Below are 27,515 nucleotides of genomic sequence, written 5' to 3'. Positions count from 1 at the left end.
AGATAAATAGAGTGTTAGGGTTTATTACTTAGATAGTTTTCGGTTAAGTTTATTGATAAACAACTTTGTTTCTAGAACATATGGTTTGGTTTTATCGTCTTTGATTGTCATGAGTTTCTTGAACCACTGATCGTTTCCAAAACTACATAACCGTGCAACATCATTTAATCCTGTTTTCTTTGTAATTAATAATCCATCATAAAAAAAGAATATGATATTATCTTATTTAATCCTTACTTCCCACCTTCGTTGCCATCTCTCGAAATGGCTTCGCAACTACAAAATCAATAAAAATAATCTAAAGTAGATTCTATTATACCAGAATAAATATAATTGCACAAAATAAAGAAATATAAATGTGATTTCATTTATTGATGAAATTTAACTTTTCAAGTGCTATAAAGTATGCATAAAAATGCAATTGACATGTACAAGAGCGTTTGTTATATACAAATTGCGAGTTAAAGCCCGGGGAGAGTAAATGATGATGCTTAACATGAACAAATTTATTGAACACTGGCATCCTAGTTGGAATGCTACAAGCCTACAACTACTTATGTTTATCTTACTTTTAAATTTATGAATGATAAAGTGCATAAAAAAATATATTATGTGTGGCCTAGTGGTAAGGTTTTAGTGGAGACTCAAGTTTAATCATTATTTTTGTTCTTTTGGAGAAATATAACAAAGTATTTGAGCTAGACCTTGCAAGGTTGTCAGTTTGAATCCCGAACCCACTTGGATTATCGTCTACCATATGTTACGCCAAAGAGTTATGCTCTTGTAGCGGCACAACGGCTGTCAAGTGGCAACTGGCACAATATGGTTTTTCAGGAAAACGCTCAAGCTAAACTCCAAAGCCAGCACGAGACTAGTTAAGCCAACATAGCATACCAGAGTGAGACAACATACCTATACAAATTTGAGAAATACGGTGGCGTAACACACCAGAAAGATTATGTTCTAAGAAGAAAGTATATATTAGGGGTGTTCATGGTTCGGTTCGAAACCGTGAAACCGCCCAAACCGGGCATCGGTTGGTTTCGCGGTTGGTTTTTTTTCTTTACTCTCGGTCGGTTGGTTTGAAAATTTCCAAACCGTAGTGAACGGTTTGATTTACGGTTTGAACAGAAAACCAACCGCATAAAACCGAACCGGATCGTATGATTTATTTATATGTATATTTTAAATATTTCATAATATATATGTGTATATACATATACTCTGCTAAATATTGACAAATATTAATCATAAACAAAAGAAAAGGTGGGCTAAGCCAAAGTAAAAGTGCAAGAAATTTTAACTGGCCTTTTATTTTTTTAAATGAGATCTTTAAAAGGTAAAAATAAGTTGTTTGTTAAATTATATAAATTATTGTGACGTGTACAATATTTACACATCGTGAATTATTTTTGGCATGTCGTATAAAGACCTAACAAGACTAAACCGCAAAATCAAACCGGACCAAACCGTTATTAACGGTTCGGTTTAAGAGTTCAATGGTTCGGTTTTGGTTTATGAAAATAAAAAACCGTTACTAACGGTTTGGTTCACGGTTTAACCTAAAAACCGCGAAAACCAGACCACGAACACCCCTAATATTAGCTGTTTCCTACTTTTCACATCCCATAAAACTCTCGATAGATGCTTTTTCTTAATATTAGGAAACGATTATCTATTATATTTAAATGTTGCTTAGTAATGTGGTTTTAAATTAGGAGTTTCCTACACCCCTTCATTCGTTTGTTTGTGTTTTGTGAAAACATAATAATGTCTGTGATGATTTGAGGGTTGAAATATTTGAAAGACTACTACCCAAATCCATCATTAGGTTTCGATCACTCTCCAAATACTGACATTCTTATCTTCTAAGCCCCAAATTCCTCCATCACCGCCTTCAATGCTCTAAAAACCCTCCAAAAGTACTCATCAGACATGGGATGGCTGGATATGACAACCATAGAGTCATCTATACATTGCAAACTAACCGTGCCAAGTCTTCTTCCTTTGAAATCAGGTACCTCAGCACTAGGATTTGGCTTTGATCCGATCACTGATGATTATAACATTGTGGCTATATGTTACTGTTACAAACTCACGATCTCAAAGATTACTCAAGAACAAACAAAAAGATGGTACAAACCCTTGATTGTAAAACAAAGGACTCCTACAGCCACAAGCCCAACCTTTATAGTGCAGCTACAAGCCCAAAATCCAGAAATAGCCCAACAGCCTCATTCACCCGGCTCGGTAGAAAGCCGTAACACATGCCAAAAATATAAAACCAATTGAACATAAGAACATTTTTATAAAATATTGAATTGTAATTAAAGAAAATGTCATATTTTCAACACTCCCCCGCAATTCAATATTTGAAACAATCCATTAGACCTAACTTATTACAAATGAAAGAAAGTTGTGTTGGAAACAAACCTTTGGTAAAAGCATCCGCTAGTTGATCAGTAGACTTCGTCTGAAAAAAGCTTAACCATACCAGCAGCTACTCTTTCTCTTAAGTACACAGATCCACTTCAAAATGTTTAGTTCTATCGTGGAACACCGGATTCGCAGCAATTGAAATGGCTGCAGTATTGTCACAATACAAATGAACCGGTAACGAAACAGACACTTTCAACTCATTTAATAACTTCACCAGCCATGTCATTTCACACGAGGTATCACACATAGCTCGGTATTCAGCCTCGGCTGAAGACCTCTAAACAACCGGCTGTTTCTTACTTTTCCAAGAAACTAAGGATGAACCTAGCATAACACAATAACTGGTCACAGACGTTTGACTAGTCAAGCATTTAGCCCAGTCAGAATCTGAATAAGCAACCAAATTTAGATTATCCGATTTTTTTATCATCACACCTGTCGCGGGTGATTTCTTCAAAAATCTCAGCAGTCTAATTGCAAGTGCTAAATGCACATTAGTAGGACTATGCATGTATTGACTTAAAAATTGAACCGCGTAAGAAATATTCGGGCAAGTGTGTGACAAATAAATCAATTTTCCAATCAACTTCTAATACTTAGTAACGTTTTGCAAAAGAGTATCATCTAAAGCAGAAATGACATAATTTTGTTCAATTGGAACATTAACTGGTTTACAACCAGTTAGCCCAAATTCTTTTAATAACTCTAAACAGTATTTTCTTTGAGAAAGACAATATCCATCTTCAATTTTTAGCACTTCAATTCCTAATAAATATTTCAATAAGCCTAAATCTTTTATTAAGAATTCAGACCTTAACAAACATTTTACATTTTCAATTTCACTTTGACTATTTCCGGTCAAAACTATATCATCAACATACACTAGCAAAATGACCAACACATTTTTTTCAGATTTTATAAATAGTGAATAATCACTGCTACTTTGGACATACCCTATCTTTAACAAAACTCCAACAATCTTTGCATTCCACATCCGTAGAGCTTGTTTTAAGCCATACAACGATTTATTTAGTTTACACACTCTTGTCTCATCTTTAGAAAAACAAAAAACCCTCAGGCAAAGACATGTAGACTTCCTCATTTAAATCTCCATAAAGGAAAGCGTTAATTATATCTAGTTGATATACAGGCCAATCAAAATTAACAGCTAAACACATAACAAATGGTTGTCTAGCAGTGGTTTCTCAGGAAAATTATGACTTTCATGGAGATAATTATAGTTTGATCCAGGTGATGAAAGAGAATGGTAATTCTGAATCTTGTTCTGCACTTTTTAAACTGAAAAAGAAAGCAGCTAATAGGATCACAATTTTCCAACCCATCATTAATGGTGATATATTGGCATACTGCCATAAAGATTCAAAGGTTTATAATACTTGAACAGGTCATACAAAATGTTTGGAATTTGGACATGGTTGTATCAAAGTGAGATGGATACATATGTTGAAAGCCTCGAACTGGCTGACAAAGAGCGCACCACAACTTGTGATAAAACCAGAAAATTGTATTCTCTGGGATTGAAAAAGAATAAGTTCATCGTGAATCTATTCTGTTTTCAGAATTAGGTTTTACTATTTTTCTAGTCTTTTGAATGTCATTTTTAATATAAGATGATGATGAATTGAACTTTATTAATTACTTGTTTGACTCAATTCTTTGATATCCTAAGCCCTAAATTTATTTACAGAAAACCACACAATAGTAACTCGCATATATGTATTTTATTATTGATCTTATATATTTTAGTATCAAAATTGTATAAACTATATATATTGCAATTAAAATAATCTAAGTATTAAATATTGCTATGATTCAAAGCACTACTGTTTATACCATAATCGATGTCATCATAAAATAATAAAATCCAAAAACAATAGGTAGCGTTTGGTATACATGAATGAAGGACGGAATGAAATGATTCATTGTGAGAGAATGGAGAAAAGTGTGTTTCGCTGATCAAAGGAATGGAATGACCTATTACCTAGTCAATCTAAAACACATCAATTTCATTCCATCCATACATCATGATTTTTTCCCATTCCATTCTCTCTTTCATCCAACATCACCTTCACCACCACCATCGCCGCCGCCGCCACCAGCCACCACCATTGTCGTTACCGCCACCACCAACCATCGGCATTAGCGCCAGCCGCACACCAACGCCAACAACCATCGCCCCAGCCCCCGTCCACCACTGTCACCACCACCACCGCCATCAACCGTCACCGCAACCCACCACCACCTGCCACCTCCACCGTTACCGCTACCACCACCCCCACCACCCCAACCACCATTATTTTCCGTCGCCCACCACCACCAGCCACTGCCAACCACCATCACCGCCCACCACTTCCAAGGCCATGACCTCTACCTACCTCCCACCACCACCAACACTCACCAAACACGCAAAGTAATGATTCATTTCATTCCCATGTGGTAACCAAACATCTCATTGGAATGTTAATAACTCATTTCATTCATTTGTTCATTCCATTACCACGTTCATTCCATTATTTCGTCCATTCCAATACCTTATACCAAACAGACGACAATGAAATCACACAAATGAAGGAAACCTTAACAATATCACAATCAGCAGAATCTGAGCTAAGTTCAAGCATTTCAAATGAAAACAACTTCACGAAAAGAAAGCGATGTATAAGAAACGAATAAACGATGTGGAATTTCAGATTAATCATACCTTAAATCACAACAAAATCGTCTATTTAAACAACAAATTGATAATGGATGAGGATGATCTAGAGATGGATTGAGAGAGGGTTTATGCCTTTCTGATATGATAGAAGTTGAAGAAGCCATTAGTAACATATCATCAGCGAGAGAATATTCCGTTGAGGGCGATGGAGATGAAATTGGAAGTTTTCGCTGGAAATTTTGGATTTTGGGAATTAAGGCGTAATGGGTAGTAAGATGTATCTAATTGTTTGGGTTATAACATCATAATCTGGTCGGGTAAGGGATTCACACATGTATGTACAAGGAGTGCGGTGGGAGGTGGTATTTTGAAAGCAAGGATAGGCCATGTGTAGGACACATGGCATAAGGAAACTTTTATTTATTAATAGTATAGATACGTGAGCAATAAATAAATAAAAAATAAAATAATAATAATATGTATTTTTTTAAATTTAACGAGCTCGTCTCGATATTTAAAATGAGCGGAGCTTGAGTTTGTTTTTCAGCTGATAAAGTTAATGATCTGAGCTTCGACCAACTCGTTTAAGTTAAACCTCAAGTACGAGCTCGGCTTGATTACATATTTACAGCCCTGATTTGTATCATATACCAATTAATATATGTTAAAGCTAGTAGGTTTTTACAAAACACGTTATTAACAATGTTGTAAAAATCGTTAGTCTGTAGTCGGGCGGTGCGGTGGAGACTAGCGTTTAATCGGGATTAATCGAGATTAAACGGGATTAATCAGATAAGACTTTAATGTATGTTTTTCAGTTTTATATATGCGCGCACACATTTTTTTATATAATTTTCAGTTTTATACATACACAAACATATTTTGGCCGAAAATTGGCTAGAATCTCGTTGGAAATCGCTAGTTTTTGCTGGAATATCGCTGAAAACCACTGATTTTGGTCGGAATCTCGCCGGAAACCGCTAATTTTGATTAGAATCTTGCCAGAAACCGCCGATTTTAGCCAGATTTGACAGTTGACCGATTAATTAGCCGACTAGCTCAAAATTAATCAGTGAAATAAGGATTAGCGATTAATCGGGGATTAATCAATGTCTAGTCGGGATTTTTACAATACTGGTTATTAACATAGAGTGCTTTAGGAGTTGAAAGGTATGTCACATTAATTAACTATCTGTTCTTGTTTTTATCCCAGCATAATCCTTATTAGTATATGGTTGTGTTGGAGGTTTGTTTCACTGTTTTTAAATTTTTCAAAATAATTACGTTTCAACAAGGTGAGGTTTGGAACTCTACTGCGAGAGGGACGTCTTGCGAGCCTGGCTTTAGAGATAGGCCTTTTGACGAAGCCAAGTCCACTTCTTCTCAAAATGAACATAGTGTAATTCATACAATTTTGATTTATTTTTTTTACCAGTTTTGTGAATTAGGTATCATCATTTAATCTTGTTTTCTTCGTAATTATTACCATACTAAAAATATGATCTGATCCATTGCCATCTCTCGAAAGACACATTAAAAGAATGAAATATGAATGTGATAAAATGCATGATATTGTTGAAACTATTGGTAGATAATTCTTCTTAGCTTAATTTAAAAAACGATTATCTTTTTAATTTTAAAATTTTATTAATATTTTATGTTATTAGGCTTTAAATTAGGAGAAATAATTCTTCTTCTATTTAATCTACAACTTAAACCATTCATTAATTCTTCTGCTTTTGTGAATTAGTTGCCTGCACGTACACAATGTCGAATGATGTTTGTAATGATTTGATGGTTGAAATCTTTGAAAGACTACCACTCAAATCCATCATTCGGTTCCGATCACTCTCCAAATACTGGCATTCTCGTCTTCTTAGCCCAGATTTCCTCCACCTTCTCCGCCTCCGATGCTCCACAAACCCTCCAAAAGTCATCATTAGACACGTCATAGCTCGCGAAAATCACAAGAGTAGAGACATCTATATATTCACTTAACATTTAACTAGGCCCTTCACATATAATGTCAAGTGTATAAGTTTTCAATTTAACAAATTCCACTTTATTATCTATTTGGTTTAAGTAAAATTGTTAAAATGAAAAATATATTGTTGATATAAATTGAACTCACTACTTTGTTTTTAAAAGGTTTGTGACTTACTAACTCATTTAAGATGATTTGATGCTAAACTTCTCTTTTCCTTAATAGGCATAGAGTTACAACCTTACATTTGATTATTTTTTAAAATGCAAATACAAAATTACAAATTATTGTTATTAATCTTTGTATTTAGGAAAATATGCAATTACTAATAAATTAATATTCATTATGTGATACCTTATAATTTATAAAATTAGAATCTTTATTATGTAATTCGTATATGCATATTTGACGTTTTCTATATTTTTCACCCGTATGTTACACGGAAAACTAACCTAATTAAAGATCAGCTAATGTAGTTTTTAAAAGATTGGGTTTTGCAATTCAAAAAGGGGTAGCGGCGCAGCTTGTTGCCCGCTTGCCTTCTGTTTCGATATAATCTAAACATTTGTGTCTAATAAAATTTAACACTTGACAATTAAAGATAAAATGAAAACAAGATGCACCGCTCACCCTTCATTCAAATGAAAATCAGATTCCTAGAACCGACTGAAGCTGCACACGAGAGAAAAGACCACCACTCGCCCACACAAAAAAATATTATATTTAAATGTAAATTAACTAGATTTTACCCCCCGTATTACGGGGGTTGTTTTACATTATTCGTTTTTAATATTTATATATGTATATTTTGGATTTTAATTTTATTTATTGTAAGGAAGTTAATAATTAGTATACTTAAGGTTTGATGATAAAATTGTTTCACAAATAAATGATATGTTATAATCTGGTTTAAAAGCTATCTGGGTTTGGTGATACCCATTACCCGTTTATTTTCTTTATTATAAAATTGTTTCTTAATGATAAATAGTATCTTTTTAAAAAATAAAAATAAAATAGGATATTCCTATTAATTTTTAGTACATCCATATTTTATAGGATTTTCATATCAAATATTTTATGAGATTAATTTTTAATATAATGAGATGTTATAACCCATTTAAGAGCTATCTAGGTTCGGTGAGACCTTTAGCCGTGAATTCGGGTCAAATGCGTGAGAAACCTTTATTTACAAATAAAACAATCTGATAGCTTGAGAGAATGGTTGTTTTACATTTTCTTTTTTTAATATTTATTTTTTGGATTTTAATTTTCTTTATTGTAAGAAAGTTAATAATATACTTAGGGTTTGATGATGAAAGGGTTTCATAAATAAATGATATGTTGTAACCCGTTTAAAAGCTATATGGATTTGGTGACCCATGATCCGCTTATGTTTTTATATAAAATTGTTTATTAATGATAAGTAATATCTTTTTTTTTAAATTGGATATTAAATTTTAGTATATCCCTATTTTATAGGATTTTCATATCAAATAATTGGTAAGATTAATTTTTAATTTAATGAGATGTTATAACCCGTTTAAGAGCTATTTGGTTTTGGTAAGACCCATACCCATGAATTTGGGTTAAATCAATGAGAGACCTCTATTAAGAAATCAAACAATCTGATTGCTTCCATAAAAGGGGGGGAGCAACCATATCGCGACACGTAGGATTTTAAGGTTTTCGTTTATATATATTATATAGATAGATAAGTTCAAATATGAACGGTCTTGCATTTAACATTGTTCCATTCCAATTTGATTCACATTCCATTGCTTAAAGATTAATTATCATTGTAACTTTTATTATATTTTGAAACTCTAGGTGGTACATCTGTTTTCAAATTCTAAACAACAAACTATAGGACGTTTCACCTCAGCTATCAAGTTTGCATTATCGTTTTTTCAACATTTATATTCACATGCTAATTTAACATATAAATTAATCGCATACTACTTATATATTTTTCATATTATAATAAATTTCCTTTTTCTCTATATCAAAAGATTATAAAACTCAAAAAAAAAATATTGTTTTTTGAAGTACATTTTCAAAGCTTCTAATGACCAAGCATAAACAAAAAATCATTAGACCATCTTCAACAGTTTCTGGTTCAAACCAGTCACATAACTGTCATATCAGCTTTCTTAAAAACCATCTTTTTACTCCAACAATACACCTTCTCAAACCATCTTTACATTTCCACATCATCACTTACTTTTACAATTATTTTAAGTTAGAATTTCACAATACTATAAAATATACTATAAAAGTATGTGACAAAATAATGACGAAACAAGGGTTGGATGAGCAAGACTTCTTGTAACATTTTTTTTTCTAGGACTTCTTGTAATGTTTTTTTTTTTTCTAGGACTTTTTGTAACGTTTTTTTTTATAAGAATCTTTGTAATGCCTAGGACTTCTTGTAACCTTTTTCTAGGACTTCTTGTAATATATTTTTTTATTCGAATTAAGTGTTGTAAAATAAAAAATAATCGTTAAAAAACTAGCCGTTAAAAAATTTAATCGTTAAACTTTTCGTTACGTAAAAAATAGACAAACAAAAAAAATACATATTTTTTGAAATAAATATAAAAATATGTATATATGTATAATATTTTAATGTATTTTATAAATGTAAATATATATATGGGGTGAAAGAGATGTTGGGGCCCACAATTGATTGGTTTTTGTTGGTTTGGAAATTCAATCTTAGCTTCTTGGTTTTTGGTATAAACCACATCCTCCAATGGCTAAGTTGGTTTGAACCAACCAAAAACCATTCGATGGAGGTGCTCTTAATGAGCATAAATGGAAATAAACATACACTACCCTCAACTGAATGAACACGACCCTCATTCGTGTTTAGGGGTGCAAACAAGCCAAGCTGAGCCCGAGCTCAACTAGGCTCGAGCTCGGCTCGTTTAACTTACACAGAGCTTGAGCTCAGCTCGTTTCGAGTTTTATTTTCAAAGCTCGAGCTCGAATTGTTTACTATATATCAGTTACTTTTTATATAATTATAATTATTTTAATATGTTTTTTTCTATTATAGTTTTATGTATAAAATAATATATATTATTTAGTTATTTTTATTTATTTTTTCATAATTAATTAATAATTATTAAATACATATTTTAAAATTTTTTATAAATGACAGGCTCGTTTAGGCTCGCGAGCCGGCTCGAGCCAGATAAGTGAAGCTCGGGCTCGTTTATTAAACGAGCTTACTTTGAGGCTCGAGCTCGGGCTCGAACTCGATGAAGCTCGGCTCAATCGAGCATTTTAACGAGCCGATCTCGAGTAGCTCCGCTCATCTGCACCCTATTCGTGTTCGTTCATCGAATTAAATTCCTTATCCATATTCCTTCATTTATTAAACAAACGAACATAAACAATCACCGCCGCCGAACATAAAGGTCCATAATTGTAACCTTCACAAAGTGGGATATGATAAGATAATAATAATAATAATAATAACAATAGCTTCCTACAATCACTTACAGAGCATATCAATGGCTGGGATTACTACCACCAGCAGCTGCTCAATTCACCCGTTCAAACAACCAATAACTCTCTCACACCTCCAATCAAAACCCTACCTTCACTTTCCGACCAGTTTCACCTTCAACACCTGCCGCATCACCTGCCGTTACGGCGGCGGCGGTAATTATTCACGGCAGGGAGACAATAGACGGCCGAAGCAGAACTCTGATGACGATCCAGCCCTAGACATCTCACGTATCAAGTACGTGTTCAGTTTTATTAAATTTAACGCATTTGAATTGTTGTTGATATGAAAATGAAACCCTAGGTTTAGCAGAGGTGCCTTAATTGGGGGTTATTGTAGTTTAATTATGATGTGATTAGAGGATGTGATTTCTAGGTTACTGATGGTTTAGGAGTTAGGAAATGTGATGTAATTTGTAATAATCAGTCAACTTTTGGTGAACTGTGGTCGAAATCGGTGAAAATTAGTAAAATTTATTTGAAGTATTCGAAAAATTATCCGGTTAATAAGTTTAAAAAATTATATATGAAATTTTGAAAAATTTGGTGTGTGTGTATTTGTATAGATATAAGGGGTGACTATAAAGGGAAAAAAACCAGGAAGCCGAGTCGCCAACAACCATGTGTTTTACTTGTAAAAAATTATTAAAAATTATTTTTTTACATGTAATAAACTCATTTTTACATAATATTTTTTTTTGGGTTTTTCCATATAAACACATATAGAAGTTGTTTTCCTAAAAAAAAATTAAAATAAAGCAAGTATTTTTAAATGCGTTATTTTTTATTTAAATGCTTTCTCCATGCGTTTATTTGCAAAATCTTTTAAAAAAACGTATGCAAAATGCATTTTGTACATGTAAAAATGTGTTTGTGTGTGTGTGTAAGTTTCAAAATTATCTGATTAATCATTAATCGTCTAGTCGGTACCCTACGGCCTGACTAGCGTCTAGAGAGTTTTACAACAATGTATAATTTAATGTCTGCACTGTTTTGGAGCATGTTTGGGATTGAGTTTGAAAAATGCTTATTGGCTATTGGCTATTTGGGGCTTTTAGAAAACTGCTTTTTAACCCTTTCAAAAAGCTAAAATAAAAAAGATTTTTGTGATTGCCAAACACATTTTAACTTATTGGTACATTTTGATGGTTCAAAATAGGTCAAATAATGTGAGGCTTATTGATGAGGAACAAAACATGGTGAGTGGTTCTGCATCTTCTTCTTACATCTGTGTTCTTTATATCTATGTCAAGTCTGATTCGATTGTTTTATTAGGTTGGTGTAGTATCCAAAAGTGCTGCCATTCAGATGGCTGAAGATGCCGAGCTTGATCTGGTATGTGTTGGTTGCATTTGGATTTGTTATTAATCCCATACATTCAGATTTTGACTTTTGTAATTGCTTCATCTTCTTGCTTGAGGATATGGGTTTCAGTTGCTTAATCCTGAGTTCCTGACATATAGTAACGTATATTATGTTACATATTTTTGTAGTTTATAGTGTCTCCCGATGCAGATCCTCCTGTTGTCAGGTTGATGGACTACAAGTAAGTTACATCTTCTTTACATCCATACATCCATCCATCCATCCATATATATATATATATATATATATATATGTAAATACACACACACACATATGTAAGCTGTAAAGTTTCTTTATTAAATGGAATGATGTCGTGTAATTCTTGGTTATTTCAAGGTGTGCCCGGTTCGGTTTGGGTCACTTTTGGGTTAAAATTGAAACTTTGGTTTTGAACACTGTTTGGTTTTGGGTTTTTTTGGTCTTGCCATTTGAGCTTGAAAATTGCGAGCTTGAAAATTGTTTTGGTTCGCTTTGGTTTCGGATAGGATTTTCTGTTTCATGCACACCCCTAATTATTTGTCATATAAAGTTTTTAAATTTTTTATTGGGTTTGACTATAATTTCTCCAAATTTCACAGAAAATATAAATATGAGCAACAAAAGAAGAAAAAAGATCAGCTGAAGAAAAATGCTGGTGAATGCCTCTTATTTCTTTGTTTAGAAAATTTCTCAGTTCTTTTGATCTTATTGTTCAACCTTATAGTAAGAATTATACTGACCAAAGTATGAAATTTGATGCCAGCTCAACGTATGGATCAGAAGGAGCTTAAAATGGGGTAAGAAACTTTAGTTGACGTTTTATATATTTACTCATTTAACAATCACAATCCAATGACATTTATTGGCAGTTACAACATCGATGTGCATGATTACACCGTGCGTTTGAAAGCTGCTCAGAGGTTTCTAAAAGATGGTGACAAGGTACTTATAATTTATAAACCATTGTATATAATCATCAAATGATTGTTTTTAATATGAACTTTTTGGTTATCTTTCAGGTTAAACTAATAGTAAGCTTGAAGGGACGTGAAAACGAGTTCAAAAACAATGCTATTGAGCTTATGCAACGTTTCCGTGGTGACGTGGGCGAGGTAGGTCATGTGCTTTCCAGTTTCTACTATTTTTATTTTGGCACAAGGTATTTGGACACCAGGGTAGATATTCAATCGCCTTTTGTGACTATACGACTCGTATAGGTTTATACGAGTCGTATAGGGACGACTTTTGTCAGAGATTGTCAGTTTGTGTTTTGTATAGGCCCATACGAGCAGTATAGGCCCATAAGAGTATAAGACCTATATGAGTTGTTTAGGCACAATTCCTCTTTTTTTTTTTCAAATTAAATTTTGTGTTTTTTTAGTTTAATTAATTACAAATGTATCTTGTAAAAAAATTTTATACAAAAATTCAAAAAAAAAAGGTTGTGCCTATACGCATAGTATAGGCCTATATCAGACATACCTATACGACTGGTATAGGCCTATATGACCAGTATTGACTGCGAAAAGCTTCGAGCTTGAATTTTCGTACAAATGCTGGAGAGACACATTGTCTATACGGGTCGTATAGGCTTATACGATTCGTATACTAACGTCCTTTTTTTTAATTCCTTGTGTCATCTGACCAGGTCAACATTCTTTCTGTTTATTGTGATTTTGCAGTTGGCCGTTGAGGAGAGCAAAAACTATAAAGACAGGAACATGACAATGGTGTTGGTTCCAAACAAAGCTGCTATACAGAAAGAAGCACCAAAGAAGAAAGAAAAGTCAACCGGAACCGGAACCGGAACCGAGACCCAAGTATCTGCAAGTGTATGAGCTGAGGTAGCTTTATTTATATTTATTTCTCAGAATTTTAACAGATTTTTTAAGCCATGTATAGTTCTAATGCCCTAAATATTTCTCTGTAGCAATAGAGTTTAATTTTTTGTTTATTTAAGCTTCTTCACTTAACTAGCAACCATAATAAATAGTGTAAAATTTAGTTCAACATCTTATATTAAAACAGGACTTTCAAAAAACTAGAAAATAGTATAAACATACATTCGCAGTGAAGTTATTTTTTCCAAGAGCAGACCGTTTTCCCACATGTTATTGCCCGTTCGTTGTCAACCAGTTCCAGGCTTTCGACATACATTTCCATCTCAACTTTGCAACAATCAGGTCCAAATTCCAAAGATTTTGTAAGCTTTGTTTGAGTGTTTTTGACGCATTTTGGGAGTATGCCAGTATATCACCATTAATGATGGGCTGGAAAACTGTCATCCCATAAATCCTTTTCATTTTAAAAAGTGCAGACCAAGATTTGGTGTTACCATACTCTTTCATCACCCGAATCAAACTATAATGCTTTTTCGAAAAGCGGTCATAAACCGGAGAAGCCACTGCTAGACAACCATTTATGGTGGTTACCTGCTCTATTACCCAAGATTCAGGCAACCAAATGTAACCAAAAACATGACTACTCAAATTGAATGTCAATATAAAATGAGTCCAGCCCTCGTGTGTTGGTGAACAACCTCTACCCACCCAGTGCAATATTCCGTTGAAAAAGCAAGCATTCATCGTTACATAAGAATCAGAAAGCTGAGCAGACGGTGGAGGAATCGCACTCCAGGAGTCTGTTTTCAAGGAGTACATATATGCATTGCTATTGTTAGATATGGCCACAATGTTGTAATCATCAGTGATGGGTTAAAACCAAATCCTAATGCTAACTCAGTACCAGCATAGGTACTTGATTTCAAAGATTTCAAAAGAGGAAGACACTGCACGATTAGTCTGCGCCTGACTGAAAAGTTCCATAGAGTAATACTTGTATTATTGTACAGGCACAAAATTCCATTACAAGAGCCAATAACCGAACCCATCAACGGATGTAGATAATTGGGGAATTCAACTCCGGGTATGCCAACAAACCCATCTGGGTATAACGGCAACTGGTCCCGCGAGTGTAATGTATAGATGTGTCTATACTCGTGTTTTTCACCACCAATGACATGTCTGATAATGACTTTTGGAGGGTTTTTAGAACATAGAAGGCGATGAAGGTGGAGGAAGTCGGGGCTAAGAAGACGAGCGTGCCAAAATTTGGAGAGTGATCGGAACCGAATGATGGATTTAGGTGGAAGTCTTGCAAAGATTTGAACCATCAAATCATCACAAACGTAGGCAGACATCGTTATGTTTTTACAAACACAAACGAAGAAGACTGATGTTACAACTAGGAAGCTCCTATTTTGAATAGAAGAAGAATCCTAACATAAAATATTGAACTTTTTAAAATATAATAGATTATCGTTTGATTCGTTTCCTAATTTAATAAGAATAATAATTATCAACGGAGAGTTTTATGGGATGTGAAAAACAGGCAAATGTAAAAGCTACACTTGATCTTTATCAATTAATTTTAAAACAATTTATAATGTATATTTATATTTATGTATATCATGATTAGGGGTGTTTTTCGGGTTCGTTTTTTGGGTCGGGTTCTTCACGTTTCAAAGTATTAAATCTTGACCCGAAACCCAACCCAAATCTCTCACGGGTTTTTCGGGTTCGGGTAATTTGGGTTCGGGTTTTTTCAGGTTTGGTTAATTGAGTTTCGACCATCCTAGAAAACAAAGAAAAGAAAAAAAAACACACAAAAACAATCTTTTTTTTAAAAAAACTACAATGCTAAATTAAAACAACATATTTTTCTTTGCTTATAACACAAATAATCAGATAACAAACCAACATAACTTGATAAAACAATTTAAAAGATGAGTAAAACTAACACAAGCCTTAATCGTATTCAATCGGGCGTGATTTGTTTGTTCGATTTCGGTTGCTATTAGTAATAAACGAAAAACATAAATTAATAATAAACAATCGATCCATAATAGTTAAAATGACAATCGTTGATTAGAGGCAGATTCTGATAACTTTAGTGGCTATGACTTAGCTTATTATACCTAAAAATATATTTAATTTCAAAACTAAAAGTTTGTTCGGGTTGACCCGAAACTTATAAATCAAACCCGAAAACCAACCCAAATTACTTCGGTTCGGGTTAGTATTTTCTCGGGTTCGGGTACGAGTTTTTTCGGGTTGAGTTTCGGGTTTCGGGTAAAAGTGACAACCCTAATCATAATGCATATATATACAAGTAATATAAACATGAGTAGTTGTAGTATCCCCCGGCTTTAACTCACAATTGGTATATAACAAACACTCATGTATCAATGAGAGCATGAGATAAAAGAAAGGTGCTACTTATGTATACAATTCGACATCATTAAACGGATGGTTTGCCAAATGAAAAGTGGTCATACGTGCCGAATGACTTTGTCAATATCCCGTGCATCACATCAGCCAATTCTGTGTCAATATAATATATCATACTTTGGATGCATCATCTGCTAGAATTCCATATGGCCTTTTTTTTGCTTGTCATACAATTAATAGGACCATACGTCAGGTATACCATATTAGTGTTTTGTGGATAGTGTGCCATGTGGGTGCTTCCTTAGCTTGCCTTAGAAAAACTGGCTTTCGAGGATAAGTTGTTTTATATCGCGTTATTAGCAAATCTCTTTGCTTCCTCTCTAGCTACCCTATGTAACATCACGATTTCTAAGTTCCAAATCCGCCATGTGAACTCAATTGTAGAGAAATTAAAGAGAACCACCTCAAGAACATGAATTAAAAAAAAAATTGTGCCTACAAGCCTTGTATAAGCGTATACGAGTTATACAGTCCCTATATGATCCATTGAAGAAACACTAGATGACCCCGGGCAGATTACGGATAATCTGGGGGTTAAGTAGATGTTTCCCACGAGGGTTAGGTCCGGCAAAGATGGTTGTTCTTCTGATGACCTGCAAAACAGACACCGTGAGCTCGTCACTGAGAAGGGGGGGTTCCTTCTTGTGACCACCCTCCGGCGTGAGAATCAGACTAGATTGCTCTGAATATAAGTGTATATTGAGAGAGATTGCTAGTGAAGATAAGATACAAGATAATGATACCGTTCCAAGGTGTTGGAGTATTTATAGCCGAAGGTAGGTTTCCAAGCAGGTACAGCCAGCCGTATAATATTCCTTTTCCACCAACTGTGGGCTACGCACGTGCCATGCTGGTAGTTGGTGGGTAGGCAGCGGCTGATAGTGACATGGCCGGCTGTGTACTATTCCTTTTCCGCCGGCTGTGTACTATTCCTTTTCCACCAACTGCAGGCTATGTACGTGCCACGACAAGGGTTGGTGAGTAGGCAGCGGCTGATAGTGACATTTTGTACTAGAGCGTGCTCCTCGTACTGTTGTCGGTGAGCTGTCACCCTGTGATTGGTTCATGGGCTGCTTTGGTCAGATCTTGTCTATTTTGTCCATACCTTGGCATGTATAGTACAAAAGATCTTCCAGAAGCGTACGGACTGGCTCATTTGGGCGGGAGTATTCCCGCCTTGCTCATTCCTTCAGGTGACATTACTGAATTATTTAGTGCCTTGTGCGTGTAGCCTTGCTATTAGTGCGGGTAGCCTTCCCTGATGGCTTGTATCCGCAACTGCGGGAACAGGCGGGGTACTTCACCATTGGGAGGCTTTTCCTGCGGGAACAGCTGGCGTACTGCGCGTAAGGTCTTCTCTGAGCATGGTTGGTCCTGCGGAACCAGTTGGTCCTTGCGCAGACGTCCCTCTTCAAGGTGAGTCTTGCGGGTCCAACTGGGCTCTGCTGGGACCTACCTCTTCAAGTCCCCCCAGTCCAATGTTCTTCTCATGAATTGTTAATAAGTGAGGTGAACTTTTGGACTTAAGCAAGGGGTTTTGGAAAGGCTTTTTAGTTTTAAGGTTTTCCGTGGGGATTCTTCCCGCGGTTTTCCTAATATCACTCGCAGAAATTCCCGACTTTTCTGCCTGATCTTTGGTTGTGATGCGGGTAGGTGTTTAACTCCTTCGCACATCGGGAGCGTTGAGTTTCACTTGTATAGATTCTTCACGAGGTTTTGGTAATTTCGGACATAGTGATCAGTTATGTTAAACCACCAATTCCGCCTTGAAGTTTCAAACAAGCTAGTTCTCAACATTCCCGCTATGTGGAGGTGCTATTTCTCTTTCCGCAAGCACGGTCCAGAAGATCATTCTTAGTTTCAATTCCCTGCAAGTGCTAAGTATGTGAAGGGTTTCGCCTTGACACTGTACCCGCACTCGTCTTATAGTTTCTTTACTTCCAAGGTATTCTTGGCTTCAATTCCCTGCAGGTACTAGGTATGTGAAGGGTTTCGCCTTAACACTGTACCCGCACTTGTCTTACGGTTTCTTGGGTACCAAGGTAAGGGGGTATATTCCCTCTTATTTTTGAATCTTTGAATCTTTTTGAATCTTTTTGAAATTCGAAGAGTTGGTGAAAGGATAAGAACAGTCCAAACTGTTGAAGGGACGTTAGTGTCGTCCGACGGTTTCTTCTGACAGTTTCAGGACGTGCAGGAAGTTATGGCGACGTGACAGTATATGGTCATTCCAGACGCTTTTTCAGGCGCGTGGGCGCGAGTTTTCGGGCGCGTGGGCGCGAGATTTACGGCACGCGTCCTGTCGACAGCTGTTGCCAGCTTGCTCTTTCCACGTGTCATAGTTTCATTGCACCTGCGCTTTTCTCTCTCCCCCACATTAAATTCATCGCATTCATTGCGATGAGTATATAAAGGGGGAGAGGGTGCATCTTAATCCACACTTTCACTTCTCTCTTCTAAACGATTTCCGGCGAATACTCTAACTTTTCCGTCGAGCATTCTCCTGAAATCGTTCCTTTAAATCTAAAACATGTCTTCTACTCATGATCTTGAGGCTACCGCCGAGGAGTCTGACGCGTACATCGAGAACCCGATGTCTGACAAGGACGATAAGAGTACTGCTGGGGAGTGCCAGTGTGCACTTTCCGTCGACGTTTATCAGTACATCGTCAGGAAGTTCATGCTCGAGCCCTTCGAGCCTGAGTTTCCTGAGCCTCACCAGACGGTGTACGATGCCCCCAAGGGCAAGATAGGGGTGTATGCTGCATTCTTCATCTATGGGAATCTCAGGTTCCCATTGACGAAGTTTGTGTACCGTGTTTTGGAGAGACACGGTGTACACCTAACGGAGGTGCACCCGATGGCGATCGCAAAGGTTCGCCATTTTGAATGGGTGTGCCATATTCTGGGCGTTGAGCCCCGAGTCGACCGCCTGATGACCTTCTACTCCTGGAGGTGCATCCAGGGCTGGGATACCTTGGTCAATCGGATCAAGGGTTTGAAGATCTGCGCTACCGAGTGCAGTCTTCGTTCTTGGAAGCGGGAGTTTTTCTATGTCTCCGCTCGCGTCGTCCCCATTGCGATGACGTTCAAGAACGGGAGGGCGCTCCCTAGCCTTCACGCCTCCAATTACCAAGAGGCGGAATGGTTCGCCAAGATCTCCCAGATCCAGAATCCGGTTTACCGCTTTGCGGAGTCTGGGATGGTGATGCTTGGGATGAGCCGAGTATGGAAGGATGCTGGGGCAGAGGCGCCACAGATTCCCATCGTTCTCGAATACGGTTTGAACTCTATCCCTTACGGTATGCTTCATATCTTTTTGCTGATTTAGGGTTTTTCTTCTAACTGCTTTTCTGTTTATTTTCAGAGGGGAACAATTTGCAGTCGCTTCTGCAACCGCGTGAGAGCGGTGGTCCCGCTCGGCTGGGTACTCGTGCTCTCGACGAGAACGAGTTGCCCATCTTGGAGCAAACGGCGGATCGGTTTGTGGAGGTCTACCCGCCGGGCCACGAGATTCTGAGCGCCAGGCGGCCAGGTAAGGGACTCTTTAACCCTCGCCCTCTCAATGCTCAAACCTCTGCTGGAATTCCTCTAATTTTGTCATCTTCTGATGAGGAATCCACAGATGGTCCTTTCTTCGTGAGGAAGAAGAAAGCTGCCGGCGTGAAGGGCAAGGCGAAGGTTGCCTCCACTGCCGATCAGGGGAACCGGTCTGAGTCGGAGACCGAAAGTGAGGAGGCGGCGGGGAACCCTGGTGGTGGTGAGACAACTGTCTCGGAGGTTGAGACAGCTGTCACCTCCGATCCGCCCAGTACGACGACGGTGACCGGCGTGAAGAGGCCGGCTCCATCGGGTTCGTCCCCGCCTGTCAGAACCTTCAAGCTCAAGAAAACTCGTAAGTGTAAATTAATCTTACCCGCAATTCTTTCCGCCATTGTTTTTAATATCTTGTCTTCATGCAGGCGTGGATGCTACCGCATTCCAGAGTGGAGCGGGGAGGAGCGTTTCTCGACCCATGACGGTAGGTTTGGTCAATCTACCCGAGGCGATGACCCAGGCGGCCGCGCCTGTTTGCAGCATTGGTTCAGTTGCTCATCCCGTTGAGGCAACTGTCCCAACTGTAACGTCCTCTCCGCCGGCTGTCAGTGCCATATTCACTGCATCCTTCACTGAGCCGGCGGTGATTGTTTCTGCGGGCTCCTCCGCAGCGGCGGCCACGGTTGTGAGTTCACCTCCAGTGAGTTCACCACCGATGGTCTCTACCGCTACGGCTTCAACCGTGCCTCCGGCACCGGCGACTACCTCGTCCCCGGCCGGTTCAGCAGGTATGTTTGGGGCTTCTAGCCAATCTCTGCCTCCTTCCCATCTGCCTGACCTCTTGGATGGATATCCCTTAGGTTCGGGTGATGGGTTCGGCGGCTACCGGCCTGTTGTCGACCCTACAGGTGCGTAGGGTTATTTTGGCCTTTTTTCTTTATATATATCATCTTTTCCTAACTGTTTTTTGTTTTTACAGTGTCGGATTCCAATGAGGTGTATGTTCCACGGTGGAACATCCGCCGGGGAACGACCCTCCGGACTGCTGAGGAGTGCGTCGAATGGGCGCGCCACGCCGCCCCAAGCGGTGCGCTGGGGGATGCCATGGCCAGCTACCAGGAGGGTAGGCTGTCCAACGAGCTCCGAATCCTCCTTGCCCGGATGCAGCCACGCGTCGAGCTACTTTGTCGTGAAAACAACAAGTTAAAGACGGCGCGTAGCCTGGAAGTGGCTCAGGCGTGGGCTATCCGGGAGGAGAATAAGAGGCTTGCCGCTGTTGCTGCGGAAAAGGAGAAGGCCTTCAAGGCCCTCGAGGTTGAAGTTCAGGCCCGGCTCGAGGCCCGTTCCAAGGCTGCCCAAACTGTTAACGAACAGCTTCGGCTGGCTAAGGAAACTGCACGGAACGCAACTGAGAGGGCCACCAAGGCTGAAGCTGTTGCCGAGCCTCTACGCACCGAGAATGAGGAGCTTAAAGCCAAATTAGAGAGGCTCCAACAGGCTCATGATGCCTTGGCCATGGAAGACGCCAATGTAACATCCTAAAATTTTAATGTTGAATAAAGAAAGTTATGTTTAGTGATTTCGCGTTATTGATTAATTAATATCGAGTAAGGAGCGGATCATGGACTTAGATTAACTGAGATGGGTTAAATGAGAATGGGCCTTAGGTCCATGGGCTTTAAGGGATATAAATATCCCCTAAACCCTAAAACACCACTCATTCCATCTTATTCTCTAACACTCCAAAACACACCCGCACCACACGCACCGCCGGCGGCCGAGGGAGAGGATCGAGCGAGATCCGAGAGAGAGTGAGCGATTAGTTGTGATTAAACAAGTTAAACGAGATCCAAAAAAGCACAAAAAGGTATGATTCTTGATATTTGAAGTTTAAAGATCCAAGCTTTATAGTGTTTATACGACCGAAAACGGTTGGGGAGCGTAGTGGGTGATGTCGAACCATAACAAGGGTGTTAAAATCGCTAAAAATGCTTGATAGAAACCAAACAGCGGCTGAACTGGGCAACTTCGCCTTCAAAGCGATAACTTCGCCTTCAAAGCGATAAGTTCGCCTTCAAAGCGATAACTTCGCCTGAGGCCAAGTTCGCCTAATTGATAACTTCGCTTACGGCCAAGTTCGCCTAACTGGTAACTTCGCCTGAGGCCAAGTTCGCCTAATTGATAACTTCGCTTACGGCCAAGTTCGCCTAACTGGTAACTTTTCCTGAGGCCAAGTTCGCCTAATTGATAACTTTGCTTACGGCCAAGTTCGCCTAACTGATAACTTCGCCTAAAGCTAAGTTCGCTTAAGGTTTAACTTCGCTTAAAGCTAAGTTCGCCTAAGGTTTAACTTCGCTTAAAGTCAAGTTCGATTAGGAAATAAATTAAAAACCTAATGAAAAATGTGTTAAGACAGTTAATGGAAATAAAATTTTTCCAAGCTGACCTGGCAGCTCGACCCCAGCCAGGGGCTCTGCCCCTTGGACCCTGCTAGGGGCTGCCGCCCCTAGACCCCGCTGCCAGGGGCGCTGCCCCCGGACCCCCGTTCGTTGTGGGTCATATAAAGATAGAAATACAATATGTGGAGTGATAGTTAATTGATACGTATACTTGTTATACAGTCAGCCGTGCACAACTGAAGAAAGAGATTACGATTAATGGTGAACGTACCGTGTTCAGGTGAGTTTCTAGCCCCATTCCTTGTTATGTTTTCGGGGCTGTGTGCATACTCGATGTGTTGTTAATACATTTATCCTAAGTGATAAGTGTATGCCATATGTGATATATGTGATATGTATGAATGATTGCTTGATGGTACGTGAACGATCTTCGGATATTGCACGTACCGTGAGGTTGTAACGCTATGTATAAGGTAAGTATGATATGTATGCTTATGTGTATGAACGTAATAAAGTTAATAAAAGAAGGAAAAGATGGTTGTATGGTTGTATGGTTACGAAAAGGGTACTGAGCCCTAATAATACTCGAGGTATGATGTATGGTTGTATGGTAACGAAGAGGGAATCGAACCCTACTAATATTCGAGAACTAGGGACCAGACCCTTATAATATCTGTGATGTTAGGGACCAGACCCTTATAATATCTGTGATGTTAGGGACCAGACCCTTATAATATCTGTGATGTTATGGACCAGACCCTTATAATATCTGTGATGTTAGGGACCAGACCCTTATAATATCTGTGAGGTTATAGGGCGAAAGGCTCTTTAAAACGTAAGATTATGTATGTAAAGAAAGTACGAAGGTAAGAATGAAAGTATATGCACTTAGGTGTGTACGAAAGGAAGTTAAGAGGTTAAGTATGAAATGTAAGAATGTATTGTATGATTATGTGATTAACTAGAACTCACTCAGCGTAGCTGACTTTTAGTATGCACGCAGGTGAGTAGGATGAGGCAGCTCGCTTGAGGAGACCCGTGGCACTGAATAAGAGGCTGGCATCGAAAGACTCAATACGTTTAAGTTTAATGTTTCGTTTATTTTGAAAGACAAAATGATGTTTTAAGACAAGACGTGTTTTGTTATGAAATGTTTAATGAAAGTTTTTAAATTCCGCGAATGTTTAATTAACTCTGATATTTAGAACTGCATTTATGAGTAAATCCAACACGAAAGTAGGGTTACCGGTGACGGGGCCTTACAGCCAAGAAGCTCCAAGAGATCCTGGACCAGAGGGGCATGCTTGACCACACTGAGCGTAAGCTGAAGGGCGTCGAAGAGGCTGCAGCTAAAGATGTGTTGCTTGCCAACCTTACTAAGAACGAAGCCGAACGCGCCCGTGATGAAGCTCAAGCTGCCCTCCAGGAGGCTCTGGTTACCAAGGAATGGCTTCTTCGAGAAGCGTTATCTCAGGTATGCGCAGTTTCACAATTTCTTTACGCTTTTCTTTACGCTTAGAAGAGTGATATTTCTGCTTTGTAGGTTGTGCATCGGGTTCTTACGAACACATCATATGACGATGCCATGAGCGCAGCCCTCAACGCTTCTCATGAGGATGGGGAAAGGCTGGCTTCCTGCTTGGTCTAGGGTTTGTTGAGAAGGGCATCCCGCCTTCCAACTTCCCTCTATATGATGTGGATACTGAAGCTGCTTATGACCAAGCAGTGAACCAGTATGCTGCCTTCCCGCATCCGGTGGTGGAGAAGGTGAACGAGATTACTGCTGCTGATGATGGGCTAGCTATTCTCAAGGCTTTCCTTGAACCGCCACACTCTACTGATGGTGCGGGTTCAAGTGGGAGTGGTCCTAAAGCTGATCCTTTAGATCCCTTCCCACTGTTAGAATAGATTTTTATTTTTGTATAGATTTATATTCTTGTACGCGGGTATGTGCCCGGCCATTCTTGTAATACTTGAATTTTTATGGAATATAAATCTTTTGTTAATGCCTTGCCTTGTAAACCTTATATGTTTTGCTCACACATATTCTAGTTTAGCTTAGCAATTTCCTAAGTACTTTGGATAAGTTAACCTTTCAACGTGGCAGACAATAGGTTAAAGTTTTGCTTCCTCTTTCGTGATTGTGCGGGTAAGACCGTCACTTTCACTTAGTAGGATGGCTTAACTTTACCTATATCTGACCTGCGTGGAGGTTTTCCTCATCTTTTCCTTAGAAATTTTCTAAGTGTTTTGAATAAGTTAACCTTTCGACGAGCGGTTGTCAATAGGTTAATGTTCAGTTTCCTCTATCTTGATTGTGCGGGTAAGACCGTCACTTTCATTTAGTGGGATGACCAAACTTCACCTATAACTGACCTGCGTGAAGGTTTTTCTCATCTTAGAAATTTTTTCCATTTTTTGTGTTTATGCGGGTTTTGCCGCCTTCCACACGCAACGACTTACTTCTTCCCATACTTATTTATGCGGTGAATACCGGCATATCAGTGTGGGAAGTTCATAAGTATAAAGGTAAGGCTATCAACACAATGTGAGGAGAATCATTTCCATTAGAAGTGGCTCTAGGCCTTTTCTTTACAAGTTTGGAATTGATCTACATGTAGCATTTGCGTAATTGAGCTCCATTCCATGTTCTTGGGATGGGAGTGCCATCGAGCCTTTCGAGCCGGTATGCACCCTTTCCCAAAACTTCTTTGATAATGTATGGTCCTTCCCAGACCGGGGCCAGCTTTCCTGGGCGCTCTTGGTTTGAAGCCTCGTTGTTACGCAATATGTAGTCTCCTACATTGAAGTTGCAGAGTTTTACCCGCGTGTTGTAGTACTTTTGCATTTGTCGCTTGTAGTTCTCTTCACGCGCTGCGGCTAAGTCTCTGCGTTCTTCGGTTAGCATAAGGTCTAACCGTCTTTCCGCATCATTGTCTTCTGGCTGAATCAAGACCCTTGGTGAGGGTAAACCAATTTCGACCGGGACCATGGCTTCAGTGCCATAAGTGAGGCTGAACGGGGTTTCCCACGTACTGGCCTTTTTCAGCGTTCTGTTTGCCCAAAGGACGTGTGGAACTTCGTCCACCCAGCCGGATCTGTGTTCCAAGAGTCTTTTCTTTATGCCGTCGACGATGCTCTTATTTGCTCTTTCCACCTCACCATTACCCTACGGGTGCGCCACTAAGGTAAAGGTGTGGGTGATTTGAAGTTCTTCTAGCCACTTTTGTAGCTTCTTGTCAGCAAAGTTGGTGCCGTTATCGCTCACCAAAGTCTGTGGAAGTCCAAAACGACAAATAATAAATTCCCAAATAAATTTTTTGATATGTTTTGCGGTTGTTTGGGCTAAGGGTTTTGCTTCTATCCACTTGGTGAAGTAGTCGATGGCTACCACTAGAAACTGAACGTTCCCTGCTGCTGTGGGAAATGGGCCTGTCACATCGATGGCCCACTTCTGAAATGGCCATAAAGAGGTGACTGGAACAAGTTCATTCTTCGGGCGATGCGTGTTGGGTGCGTAGAGCTGGCAAGACCTACACTTTCTGATGTATGCCAGCGCATCCGTATGCATCCCCGGCCAAAAGTATCCCGCGTTGTTTAGCTTAGCTACAACAGCGCGTGGACCTGCGTGTAGTCCACAGATGCCCTCGTGTACTTCCCTTAGGAGGTAGCCAGCATCTTGGTTGTCCACGCATCTTAGGAGTGGGCCAAGAAAGTTACGTCTGTAAAGGATGTCATCGATGAGTTGATAGTTCAGTGCTTTACAACGTATTTTTCTTGCCTGTGTTTTTGACTCTGGTAGTATACCCGCCGCAAGGTAATGAAGAAACACTAGATGACCCCGGGCAGATTACGGATAATCTGGGGGTTAAGTAGATGTTTCCCACGAGGGTTAGGTCCGGCAAAGATGGTTGTTCTTCTGATGACCTGCAAAACAGACAACGTGAGCTCGTCACTGAGAAGGGGGGGTTCCTCCTTGTGACCACCCTCCGGCGTGAGAATCAGACTAGATTGCTCTGAATATAAGTGTATATTGAGAGAGATTGCTAGTGAAGATAAGATACAAGATAATGATACCGTTCCAAGGTGTTGGAGTATTTATAGCCGAAGGTAGGTTTCCAAGCAGGTACAGCCAGCTGTATAATATTCCTTTTCCACCAACTGTGGGCTACGCACGTGCCATGCTGGTAGTTGGTGGGTAGGCAGCGGCTGATAGTGACATGGCCGGCTGTGTACTATTCCTTTTCCGCCGGCTGTGTACTATTCCTTTTCCACCAACTGCAGGCTATTACGTGCCACGACAAGGGTTGGTGAGTAGGCAGCGGCTGATAGTGACATTTTGTACTAGAGCGTGCTCCTCGTACTGTTGTCGGTGAGCTGTCACCCTGTGATTGGTTCATGGGCTGCTTTGGTCAGATCTTGTCTATTTTGTCCATACCTTGGCAGGTATAGTACAAAAGATCTTCCAGAAGCGTACGGACTGGCTCATTTGGGCGGGAGTATTCCCCCCTTGCTCATTCCTTCAGGTGACATTACTGAATTATTTAGTGCCTTGTGCGTGTAGCCTTGCTATTAGTGCGGGTAGCCTTCCCTGATGGCTTGTATCCGCAACTGCGGGAACAGGCGGGGTACTTCACCATTGGGAGGCTTTTCCTGCGGGAACAGCTGGCGTACTGCGCGTAAGGTCTTCTCTGAGCATGGTTGGTCCTGCGGAACCAGTTGGTCCTTGCGCAGACGTCCCTCTTCAAGGTGAGTCTTGCGGGTCCAACTGGGCTCTGCTGGGACCTACCTCTTCATCCATATAAACCTATATTAGACAACACTATACGACTTGTATAGGTCTATATATATGACAAGTATACACTTTAAAAAAATTTCATTATGAACTTTCTGTACCAGATGTCGGACACACAATGTCTATACAGGTTGTATAGGCTTATACAGACACCATGTGCATGGTGTGTGCATCTAACATCCTTTTTTGTTCCATGTGTCTGACCGAGTCAACGTTCTTTCTTTTTTTTTCTTTTTGTTTTAAGTTGGCTGTTGAGGAGTGAAAAAATTATAAAGACAGGAACATGGCAATGGTGTTGGTTTCAAACAAAGCTGCTATACAGAAAGAAGCACCAAAGAAGAAAGAAAATTCAACCGGAATCGGAATCAGGACCCAAGTATCTGCAAAGTGTATGAGCTGAGGTAGCTTTATTTTTATTTATTTCTCAGAATTTTATCAGATTTTTGAAGCCATGTATAGTTCTAATGTCCTAAATCTTTCTATGCAGCAATAGAGTTTAATTCTTGTTTATTTCAGCTTCTTCACTAATTAGCAACCA

General features: G+C 39.0%; 1 protein-coding gene across 2 annotated transcripts; it reads left to right on the top strand.

The window, feature by feature from the left end:
• Positions 1–10,593: 10,593 nt before the first annotated feature.
• Positions 10,594–27,495, top strand: LOC143534463 (translation initiation factor IF3-2, chloroplastic-like). Of its 2 annotated transcripts, XM_077028944.1 has the most exons (10): positions 10,594–10,851; positions 11,773–11,812; positions 11,889–11,948; positions 12,107–12,159; positions 12,557–12,612; positions 12,721–12,754; positions 12,827–12,899; positions 12,977–13,069; positions 13,640–13,801; positions 27,379–27,495. In XM_077028944.1, the coding sequence occupies exons 1-9, from the start codon at positions 10,619–10,621 to the stop codon at positions 13,793–13,795; spliced, it is 798 nt and encodes a 265-aa protein (XP_076885059.1). In that variant the 5' UTR covers positions 10,594–10,618; the 3' UTR covers positions 13,796–13,801; positions 27,379–27,495. The 2 variants fall into 2 exon arrangements, with proteins under 2 accessions (XP_076885059.1, XP_076885058.1); XM_077028943.1 differs by lacking the exon at positions 27,379–27,495 and having other exon boundaries at positions 13,640–13,863.
• The last annotated feature ends 20 nt before the right edge of the window (positions 27,496–27,515 follow it).

The sequence above is a fragment of the Bidens hawaiensis genome, unplaced genomic scaffold, assembly GCF_021521415.1.
Source record: "Bidens hawaiensis isolate Kalapana, Puna unplaced genomic scaffold, B.hawaiensis_p1.1 tig00010168_1, whole genome shotgun sequence".
Lineage (NCBI taxonomy): Eukaryota > Viridiplantae > Streptophyta > Magnoliopsida > Asterales > Asteraceae > Bidens > Bidens hawaiensis.
The sequence above is the reverse complement of the archived record's forward strand: the minus strand, read 5'-3'. Positions and strand labels throughout refer to the sequence as shown.

What these genes read in the sequence shown, in the direction of transcription:
- LOC143534463 (XM_077028944.1), top strand. Translation starts at nt 10,619, where the DNA reads ATGGCTGGGATTACTACCACCAGCAGCTGCTCAATTCACCCGTTCAAA. An exon ending in CTAGACATCTCACGTATCAA is followed by an intron (nt 10,852 to 11,772) that starts GTACGTGTTCAG and finishes GGTTCAAAATAG; the next exon opens with GTCAAATAATGTGAGGCTTA. An exon ending in TCAGCTGAAGAAAAATGCTG is followed by an intron (nt 12,613 to 12,720) that starts GTGAATGCCTCT and finishes ATTTGATGCCAG; the next exon opens with CTCAACGTATGGATCAGAAG.